General features: G+C 35.1%; 1 protein-coding gene across 2 annotated transcripts; it reads right to left on the reverse strand.

The window, feature by feature from the left end:
- Positions 1-1,512: 1,512 nt before the first annotated feature.
- Positions 1,513-11,695, reverse strand: LOC138713421 (ribosomal RNA-processing protein 7 homolog A). 2 transcript variants are annotated; one of them, XM_069845512.1, is made up of 7 exons: positions 11,548-11,695; positions 11,116-11,255; positions 10,180-10,305; positions 8,852-8,978; positions 8,430-8,592; positions 6,952-7,082; positions 1,513-1,670 (listed from the first exon to the last, which is right to left on the reverse strand). In XM_069845512.1, the coding sequence occupies exons 1-7, from the start codon at positions 11,576-11,578 to the stop codon at positions 1,585-1,587; spliced, it is 804 nt and encodes a 267-aa protein (XP_069701613.1). In that variant the 5' UTR covers positions 11,579-11,695; the 3' UTR covers positions 1,513-1,584. The 2 variants fall into 2 exon arrangements, with proteins under 2 accessions (XP_069701613.1, XP_069701614.1); XM_069845513.1 differs by lacking the exon at positions 11,116-11,255 and having other exon boundaries at positions 11,548-11,599.
- Positions 11,696-11,708: the final 13 nt, after the last annotated feature.

Here is an 11,708-nt window from a genome sequence, read left to right on the forward strand (position 1 = left end):
CCATAATTGGTGTCTAAAACATACCACAGCTTTCATATTCAGTCTCGTAACTGCAAATGCAACACATGTGGAATCTGGCTTTGTTAGTGTTGATGTTATATGAGCAAAATCCTACAAATTATGGACTGCAGTTATTGAGAACAAGAGATTTCAAATTTATGGTCACTAACTTCAGTGAAATGTTGCAAATTGTGGGACAGAAATTATTGTACTGCTCGAAAATGGCAATATATTCTCTACGACCACTACTTGTGCAGTATGAGCAACATCATAAATTATATTTTTATTAGTGTTGTGGGATTTAATCTATTAATCAATCAAAAATATTTAATTGAATAATCGAGTAAATTAAAATTAATCGGTTGTACTTGAAATTAATTTTTATTTTGTTAATGCAAACTCAGAATAAATATTCCGACAACATTTGTCTCTCAAAAACTGCTTACTTCAAAGCACAATAATACTGTTATTTTGTAACTGCAAGTAGCAGGTGGCATAGGGCAAATCGTTGCACAAACACTTCACAAAGAGATGGAGATATGACAGTGACTTGGTCACCCCTATTGAAAGTTGAAACACAATGCGAAACCTTTATTACATTTTATAGTTTTCCAAGAAAACTTCCACCTTCTTGTCAACTCGTCTTACTAGCATATGAAGTATTACATCGTACCATATGAAATACATACTTTTCCTGGAATCTCCCCCTCATCCCTTAACCATGGCTACTGTGTGGAAGTGACAGAGTAACTATTTTCTTCTCTTTCTAAAATGTTGTAACCTGATTACAATAGGGGCCAGGCTGCTGATTTTCACCGCTGCACTGCTGTAGTTTCTTTATTGAGTTTGTAGATGAAGCTTGTGTGTTTAGTTTTCTACAGAAAAAAAAATCAGACATCTGTGGTCTGTCAAAAGTGAAAACTCCATTATGTCATATGAGAATTTGAGAGGTAAACTCGGTGAAATGTTTGGATTCAAACTGAACGATCGTGGAGAAGTGCTTGACAGAAAAAAAGTTTTTTCGTGTTTAGTGATGCAGGAAATATTGTTACTAAATGTAGAACAGCACTTAATTCAGAGCATGTGAATGCATTCACGTTTAAAATCATGGATGAAGCAATATTAACTAGGTGAATCTTCATACTTTTTTTTGTTTGTCTCAAAAATACTCAGAGAAATTAACACAAATTATAAACCTACATGATAAATATATGTTAGTAAATAACTAAAATAGTATTGTTTTGTAATGTAACGATACAGTATACACATATATACAACATTTTATACTTACGTTTATCACCGAACACAAATTAAATTTAACAATAATTGTGTATGACAGTATATTAAAAGTTTCTTCAAATCGATCAAAGCTCGGTTAATCGATTAAATTATTTTTATGGATCTATAGCACTAATTTTTATGTATCCCCACAGGTAGAAATTCAATTTGCCTAGATTTACTTTATATGTATACCTCTGGATTCATGGTTTTGATAAAATAATTGCTACTATGAACTGTATGTACAAAACTTTATTGGTAAAAAATGTTCCATTTGTGTAATAAATTCTCTTATAAATTACACATTCAGAATGGCTTAAACCTTCTTGACTGCTTCAATAGTGCCAGTTTCTTCTTATCCTCGTCAAATTTCTTCCTTAAATTGACTAGATCTGTGGAAAAGAGAAAACATACAGGTTAATATACTTCAGCCACTAATCTGAGTCTGTTGTACTATATTCAATATTTGACAGCAAGTAATGACCAGTAAATTCTTTCTAGAGTCCTCTATCATGCAGAGGATTCTTTTATGTGTCTGAATATAGAATGGATCCCTGACTTTACTTGTCTTCCTAAGGAAGCTATGCTACTATGAGTACGTCAGGAGAAGTAGTCGCAGCGAGTTGATAGGTGAGGGACAGACAGAAAACTGGGAATGTGCACTAGCACCGCACCTTGTCCTACACAGCAAATGTTGGACCCACGTGCTTTAATGTATGTATGGCTTTAAGGAGGTAAATTAAGCAATTTTTTAGTATCGAGTGTCATGTAAACCTCGCCATTACCATCTATCCACTCGTGACTTTTCCTGGTGAGCCCATATCTCTCTAAGAATCACTATGTAATTTCTATTATGGCATATTTTATACAGACTCAAACCTGTAAATGGTTATTTTCCTACTTCTTGTTCGCAAACATGTACTACAATAACAACAATAATAATAATAATCTATAGCAACAGCCCATAGAGGGACAAGGACAAAGCCAATTGATGGCCTCATGTCCACATACTTCAGCAGAGGTGAACGATTATCCAACTAGAAAGGGAGTAACATATGGTTAGCATAATGATCCTCTCAGCTGCTATATCTGGCTTTGAACTCTATTTCGCTGGTCACTTTAGCTCCCCAAATTCATCACGATGCTAAGTAGGCACCAGTCCCATACAATGGCCGAAATGTGATAAAATTACTTCCCTCATGGGGATTCGAACGAATGTTTATTCTTTGTCACTAGTCTAAGGCTGGTATTCATAGTCGACACTTTATATCACCACTTTGCAAAGTGACACTTTTGATGAAAGTGGCTCTTTCATATTAGTGGTATTCATAGACGATTGAAGAAGTGCACTTCACAAAGTGTCACTTTACGCCAACAAAGTGTAGAGTTACAATTTGGTTGGTAACAAGTCCCACAATGCCTTTCAAAACAAGTGAACAAACAGTAACAAATTAATGACGTATAACCTACAAATTACAATGCTCGTGATTTGAATTGGGAGCCTAATTGATAGCGCGAGAAAGAAAATATATATTTAAAGTAGTTTTATTTCAGTTTCTAGTTTTTGTTGCCGATAGTTTAGATTATTTCAGTCAGTTCAGATATATAACATTTTATTAAATAGTTAATGATACTGCTGGTGAAATTAGGTTAGGTTTTGTACAGTACATAACTGATCCATTAATTTATATAGTTAGATTAGGTTCTGTACATATCTTTTTTCATTGATTTATGTCGCTAAGTTAGATTTTGTATGTATCCGTTCCACTGATTTATATAGTTCGGTTAGATTTTGTAGCCTACATATCTTCTATTAGTTTATATAGTTAGGTTAAGTTGGACTGAGTAGGTTAAGTTTTGTGTATGTTTAACCCTTAATGACTTCGTTAAGAGTCATGAATTCAAAACTGGGTTTTGTGATGCAGTAAATATGTGGAAGAAGAAGAATAAGGATTTGCCAGATTAGAGTGATGGTTATTGTGCAAAGGGTCTCGGGTTCGATTTTCGGCACAAACATAAAAAACCGTTATTTCACATACAAGGTCTCATTTCCATATGGTTCCTTGGAATATTCTGTGCATATCTTCTCATTATATCATAAATACGGGGGTAATCATAGTGAAGTTTCATTAGGGGTGCAGGCTTGCTTACAGTGTATGCATTTGTTCATTGAGAATTAATATTTAATGAAGAGTAGTATGGGGAAATGAGGCAGAAAACAGATCGTGCCTGATGCAGCGCGGATTTTCAGGGGAGGCAAGGGAGGCCGATCCTCCCCTAATATTTTACCAGAACACAATACGGCAGTAATAATTTCAGCTGAATTAGGATCACAGACAAGTTACAGCAAATAACGAACATTTTTCCTTTTATATTAATTTTGCTATCCACTACGACTAAGATGTAAGTTTCGTGAAGTCGACCACATCCAGTTGGTGATGCCCGCTCGCTATACTGTGGATAGTACAAATAATTCGTAATGAAAAATAACAGATAGCGCTGTAACCTGTATAGTCGACATCCAGCAGCCTGCAGTGTCTATGCGAGAGAGGGAGAGAGGAGTCAGCTACATTACTCTGCTCCCCAGTAACCATGACAACAGCAGTTCAACCAATAAGATAGCTAGTTAGAGGAGTGTTTAAACTTGACTAGAACGCGCGAGGGGAGCTGATTTGGAGACGTCCTACCCACCGCTGACAACTGTACTGCTTATAGTTACGGCCGGTTTCAGCTGTATTGGGAAGCTCTCTCTCTTTCTCTCTTCTGGTTTTAGAAAATTGAGTGACATGTTGTTAGTTTTCTCTTGTTTGCGGGTGTTCTTGTCATTTTATTCTTTTATGTTACGAGATGTATTTACTTATACATTATTTTAAATATATCGAGAGTTTAGAAACAAATGCAGATTTGTCTCTAGCTTCCTGTAATAGCAGTTATTCAGTATATTGTGACCTATTTGATCGGTTTGCGAAGAAAGAGGAATGTCCAGTTAATTTGCTGTAAAATTAGGCTATGTAATAGTAATGAGCAAGCCCCGGATTCTTAGGTTCGAATCAATTTTGTTGCTATCTCCTTACTCTCGAAATATTGTTTTTCTTGTTCGTTTTATGTAGCAAAGAGTAACATTCTTAAATGTAATATGACCTAAAAAGACCTAATTCGTAGGTTAGGACTTAGAGTGCCCCAAAGAGAGGCAATCTTTACCATGCCATTGTAATATATTAACAGTATGTTGTTTATTTTTATTTTTTTCCCGTAAAATCATATAAATTCCTAAACATAAGATTTAAAATCCTAAAACATAAATTGGAAAACCTAATTTTAATTTCTTAAAATCTATAACTTCTGTGCTTGGTAGTGAGGTACGTCACAGGCCTTATATTTTTATATTCTCATCATTCACGTCTTGGCCTCCTCAACTTTCAAACCCACCGTCCGCTACTGGCCTGATGACTGTATCACAGGAAATTCCCACAGTGGAGAGGTCTGACATTGCTACATTTCGACATGTCTCAAGACTCTGAAAACTACTGGAAACAGTTCTAAGGTCTCAGCATCCTACTAAGAAACACAGGTGCGCATGAAGATAGCATTACTATATCGAACTATGTCCTCCATCATCCTCACTGCAGTTCGAGGAATATCATTCAATACTTTAACAAGAGTTCATGTTCTGCTTGGCAAATATCATCTGTACCATGTACACTCCACTATCATTTTCACAACATTACGAGAGATGAGTAGAATTCTGTTTACGAGTCGTCCTTGAGATAGAAATGCGTCCAAGTAGTTGCAATGGTGCTGATCATTAACAAAATATTGCACAGCAACGGTGCCATTGATTGCCATAACATGCACTAAAGGACTGTCAATAATTCACACTCGGTGAGAGAAGCAGCATTCCAGGTACAGCAAGGGGGTACACTTATGGTGTGAAATTTTAATGATTGCATTATCAGATCTTATTTCTTTGATAGTCTTCTTGCAAGAAGGCAACATAGGAACTTCTTATAGGATGTTCTCCTTCTATTATGTGAAGATATATGTCATTGGAGGTAAAGCAGGAAACTGTTCATTCATACTTGAACCTGTTTACAATCATCTAAACACTATCTTTGCTGGACAATTGATTGGGAGAACCAGAACAATCAACCAATCAACTGGCATGTACTTAACAATATTTTTTTATGGAGTTATGTAACATTGCTTTACACACAGCAACTGAAAAATTCTCAACCACAAAGAAAATTAATTTCCAGTGTCTGCAAGTTTATCACTGTCATGCTCGGTCATATTGCATACGAAACCTTCAAAAGGTACTGCATGTGTATTCGGCAAAAAAAAGAGGGCATTTTATTAAGTATTGCTCTTCCAATGATGAACTAAATCAATGAGGTATAATGTATGTATCCAATGCCTACCCACTTCACTTGCATGATTCAGGTTAATATGAGATATAAAACGAATTAATTATTATTACAGTAATAGCATCTTGTGAAGTAAGAGGCTCAAGATGGTTAATAAATATAAAACTTAAAAAAAAAACATCTTTTTATCTCACGAATGATGCTTTCCTCATTCATTTCCATCTGAGCCATACAATGAGGAGTTTGGCTGGCACTGTGGATCGTGTCCCGGTATGGCTCAGATGGAAAGAGTGCTCAGCGTGCACAGCTGAGAGGTTCCACATTCGATTCCCGATGCCAGAACGAATTTTTCTAAAATTAATAGATATTTACAGTATGGCTACTTATAGTCATTGATTATTCATTGAAGATGGCGAGACCTCATATAAGAATATATATGTATATAGTCAATGTTAACAGTAGGCTATTCATCAACTGTTGTTGAAAATGGCCATAAAGTCATTTAAATATGCGCTTCTGCAAACATGGCTTGAATGTCTTAAATGCAGGTAGTAGGCTATTGATAATACAAAGAGAGGAGTTCAGCTGGTACCGTGGATCGTGTCCCGGTATGACTCAGATGGAAAGAGTGCTCAGCATGCACAGCTGAGAGGTCCCGCATTCAATTTCCAGTGCCGGAACGAATTTTTATAAAATTAATAGATATTTACTGTATGGCTACTTATAGTCATTGATTATTCAATGAAGATGGCGAGACTTCATATAAGAATATATGTGTATAATTCTAATTTAAGCTAATGTACAGCATTCATTATTTTGATTAGTGTAACTTGATAAAAAAAATAGTGCTTTCAGTCAATTGGAAAATGACTTTTCAGCTCATATGTATAATATAATGAAAATTTGTCCATTTTGTCTACTCTGCAATCTCAAACAGCATGTAAAACTAGTTTATTTGTACCCTCTACATATCCTATGGTAATTTATAGGAACTTTTATAAACAAATTAAAAAGGGATAGACAACTAAAATGGGTCACACCCCTGCACTGCGATTTTCATTTAGTCACCTATTAAAAAATTATGAAAAGTAATCCCCTCAATGAAAATGACTCCTCCACATGGTGCTAAAGCTTCAAATCCACCTTTGATTACATGGTAATGTTTAACTAGTCGACTTTCTAATAATCAACTGATGTGTCTTTGTGACAATATAAGGGAACATATTTTGTTAGTTAAATATCTGTTGTAATTCCACTGTAGTGCAAAAATTATGCATATAAAATTTACATAAATTCATTTAATACTTACGCTTCATCTTGGACTCTCGTATCTGAAATCTGTAGAAGTTTTGGAGTTCTTTTTTAGATCTTCGTTGCTTTTCTTTGCCCATTATTTTTTTTTCAACACTTTCCTTACGTGCAAATCCAGGATTTCTTCCCCTATAATATGAAACAAATTAAGTTCTTCAGTATATTATTTCAAATGTTAACAAAATGCACTTTGAGGAATATATCAAAATAATGACATTTTGCTGTTAATAATTATACTGATTTAATATGGGGTTTATTTAAAAAGAATCCAACCATTTTGGGTATCTGGAGACAGTCAGGGGATCCTTAATGTGCATGTGTGAGCAATCACTCTCCTATGGGTTACTCAGTTGGCAGTGAGATGCTGTTCAGTGAGTTTGTGGTACTGTGTGATTCACATTCACAAGTGAGTAGATTAGCAATTTTTCAAATTAGGACATTCATCTATAGCAGGAATTCTCAACCTGGTGCTCATGGTGCTTCTTTAATGACATCTGGTGCTCTCGTCATGCGAGTTAAAATGTGCTCGTGAACACGAATGTCCCTGAGGTTCTGTTTTCAATTCAAACTTTGTAGTACACGCCGGAATAAATAGTGTTTCTAAATATCCATTATAATATGTTAGAGACCTGATAGGTCTTCTCGTATTTCATGGTGTATAACCCTTTTAAATACAATGTGGAATTAATCAGAAAAATCAAAATTATTCAAAAGAATAATATGGCTACTCATGTAGAACTTCAATTGATAGATCTCCAGTCCTCTTAGCGATGAAATATTTGACTTAAAAGGAAAAATTCATAGCCTTTGGGGAGCAGAAGTTACAAAATGGCTCCAAATACTGCAGACTGTTTCTCTGAAATATTTGGTCATGTTCGTGACAACATATCTAAGTGAAAAACTTTCTCACTTATGAAATACCTCAAGGCAAGATCGCAAATAACTAATTCACATAGGACTCTTTATGTGTAAGTACAAGCGATTTCTCCTTGGATATCATTGAAATCTTGAGTAATATTTAAGTTCAAAGATATCATTATCCCAGTGAGTGTTTTAAAAAGAAATTTGTTAATTTTTTATTTTATTTATGTACTCATATAGGCCTATTGGACCTATTCGATTTCATGGTTAACACATATGAATTATAAATATAAATATAAATATATATATATATATATATATATATATATATATATATATATATATATATATATATGTTGTTCAGTACTAAACATTTGATTAGCCATTATACAGTTTAAACTTATTCACACTTTCACTTTAAATGCACATGTCACTCACCAGTCACATGGAGACTGATTCATTAACCTTGACACAAGCTAGGATGAACATGTGCATTTCGCCTTTGCCCTGCCGCCAGTGCGTCAGCAGTGCACAGTGACAACACCGTTGCTCCTGTCCACATTCATCTGATTGCTCTGTATATAGGTATTACAGTGGCTGCTTAATATAGTTTACCTTTTAGTTACTGTTATCCAACCCTCTTCATCTTCTTCCATTGCTTCCTTTTCACTTACAGCTTTCCTGCTAGCCTCTTTGTCAAATTTTTCCATAAAAGTATCAATATCTTTCCGCAGGAGACTGATATCTGGAATTCTCTTATTGTATTCTTGACACCATTCTGTGAAAAACCAAACACAATACAGAAATTAGATTCCCTATAATCCAATTTATACTTTTAATTCCCAGATTATGCTATGTTTACTACCAAATTGAGCTATTTAAGTAACACACAATGTGATTAGTGCACAGCAAATTACTCCAAAAGCAGAAGTGTATTTGGGATGAGTGGTCTACTTTATGACAGTAATTTGAATATAAAACAGTTTTATCGTTACCTTTATTTCCAAAGAAAATTATTAATTAAATATTAAACGTACTTTGTAATCCACATGTAATGGGTGATGCCTCGGTGTTCAGTATCAGAGGTTCCATATCCTTGTTTGAATTTAAAATCTTATGAACCGCTTTTGAGTGTTCAAATACTACATATGCAACCTTGAATCCCTGTAGATCAACAAAAATATGAATAACAAACTTTATAAAGCAACTAAAAAGAAACAATTATAAATTAAATGTTCCAGTTCTATGCAACATATTCATTTATTTGATAGGTGCATCTACAGTACGATTATTTAGTCCTGACAGTCCTCAGTGATGTGCGCCTGGGTCAAGTGAGTCCATTTAGTTTCGCCAAGGGGTGTTTGGGTTAGTCTCTCGCGTGCCGTCAGAGCGATCGGATGTCATGCGTGCGATAGAGCGGTATGTTTCTATTATAATTAAGCTGTACTGCATTCCTTTACTGACTGCTCGCCCTTATCTCTACTCCGGAACTCTCCCCACTACTCCTATTCCCCTCTTTCGCGTCGCTGAGCTGTCAGGACTAAATAATCGGTCTCTACTACATGAACATGGGTCCACTGTACCTCGTTTCCGAGTTATCATTAGGTATTTGTACTAGTGGATGTTGGGAAGTGGTGAGGAGGCGAGGTTTGCTATAAAGTGAAGGCACACAAGCAGACACTGTTTGGAGTTCGATTGCCGCCTGTGCACATCCAGCCACACCATACTCTGTATCACATGAGCTGTTGTGGGCCATTCCAGATTGTATGCTTAACAAGAGCAGTTGGTACAGTGTTGTGCGATAAGATGTGACAAGATCGATTACAGATTATTCAAACAAGAAAATGGCAGATATATGTATTAAATGTATGGACTTGCCGAAAGTAACATTTCCTAACAAATGGCCTGCGCATTCCCCAGACGTAAATCCAATCGATTTTTATCTGTTGGGCCATTTTAAAAAACTTGTTTACTCAGAAACCATTCCCACTGTTGACATACTTTGTCAGCAGACACAATATGGCTGCCAACAAATCCGACAGACACCTGGTACATTTGAAGGAGTGCGGGATTCTACAAGACGATGACTGTATGTTTGCATTCAAGTCTCGAGTGGTCATTTTAAGCATCTCCTGTTAGGGGAAACATCTCTACCATTACTGCAACAGAATTGGAATAACTCGGAAACATGGTACAATAGGATGCATGTTAATATAAAGTTTTCTTTTTATTTTGTTGTCTCCTATCTGCTGGTGATGTGAGTCCCACATATTATGTATATGTATGATAAAGAATAAAAGTCAGTACAAAACTACAGAAACAATTTCTTACACCTAACCTAAGGAAGTTAATTCTTTACTATTACCTTTATTCGTGGATGTGTATGAAAGAACTCTGATTCCTCATGTTGTGGCGGACCTGCTGATGGTTTCTGATGAAAGTATACAGAAGTTACTGAACCAAATTTTCCAAATATTTGTTTAAAAGATTCCTGAAAAAATGAAAGAGAATAAGCATGTACATAATTGGAAGCTCAAATTTAATTAAATTAGATTCTTCTGTTATGCTTCTAATTATGTGAAATTGTTATGGAACACATTAATCAAGTAATATACAGTTTAAAATTAAATTATGGTTTATTTAACGACGCTCGCAACTGCAGAAGTTATATCAACATCGCCGATGTGTTGGAATTTTGTCCCGCAGGAGTTCTTTTACATATCAGTAAATCTACTGACATGAGCCTGTCGCATTTAAACACACTTAAATGCCATCGACCTCGGCTGGGATCGAACCCGCAACCTTGAGCATAAGAGGCCAGTGCTATACCGACTACGCTACCAAGGGCGACTATACAGTTTATTAACATAAGAAATTAAACTAACTTTGACCCATTTAAAGCTGAAACTAATCAGCACGAAACTTATGTCCATGGTAATTTGAGGAGAACACAAAGAAAATAATATTCTGTATGTTGTGCTCCCTAAACACAACATAACAACTATTAAGTATTTTGCAATATGTGAGGTCGAGATCAGTCGAATATTATTTTATACAATTTTTCATGTGTTCAAAAGAGCATTAGTCTTATAGGCAAGCCGTTCTTACGTGGTAGAGAGGTGACTAATTTGTGGGACGGATGTTGGCGTGGTTATGTAGGCCTACAGAACATCAATTCTCCTGAGCAATTATATATAGTGTAGTCATGGAATATTACACTACTAAGAAATGTCTCCCTACAATACATTTACAAACTACCGACTATAATTAATCAACAGTAATAAAATGTATTTTCCATTACCTCTGTGCAATACGACGGAACATTTACGACGAAAACAGTACGATTAGGAGGCTTACAAGCATTCTTTTCACGTACAGAGTGCTCCTTGCAATACAGCCAATGTTGTGTGCTACTCTCAGCACTAAATTTCACAGGTACAGCTGATAAAAGAGATAGTGGATAAGGCAATGGTAAACTTCAGCGGTCCCTGCTTTTCTATATAATTATTTCGAAATTAATGTACATCATTGTTCTATATTGAAGACACGTTATATAATTTGAAGATTATGAAATTTCATAATATTATGGTAATCATCAGTGAGAAATAAGATAAACAAATATACAATACATAACGGCTAATGGTGTTTATACAATAATGTTTAAGAACTTTAAATATAATGAAAAGGAACTGTATTACAATTAAATAGCTGTAACAAAAACTTTAAAACATACCTCTAAATCCATGAAATAAACTTGTCGCCATTTTTACATAAGCATGCTCACCAACTGTATATGTGTGGTGTAATTTAATTTATATTTTCTCTTAATATCTGTTGCTCATATTTAAAGTTGCAAATGAAAATTCATTTTTTGTATTTTTTCGCAGACATATC

The sequence above is a fragment of the Periplaneta americana genome, chromosome 14 (assembly GCF_040183065.1).
Source record: "Periplaneta americana isolate PAMFEO1 chromosome 14, P.americana_PAMFEO1_priV1, whole genome shotgun sequence".
NCBI classification, from domain to species: domain Eukaryota; kingdom Metazoa; phylum Arthropoda; class Insecta; order Blattodea; family Blattidae; genus Periplaneta; species Periplaneta americana.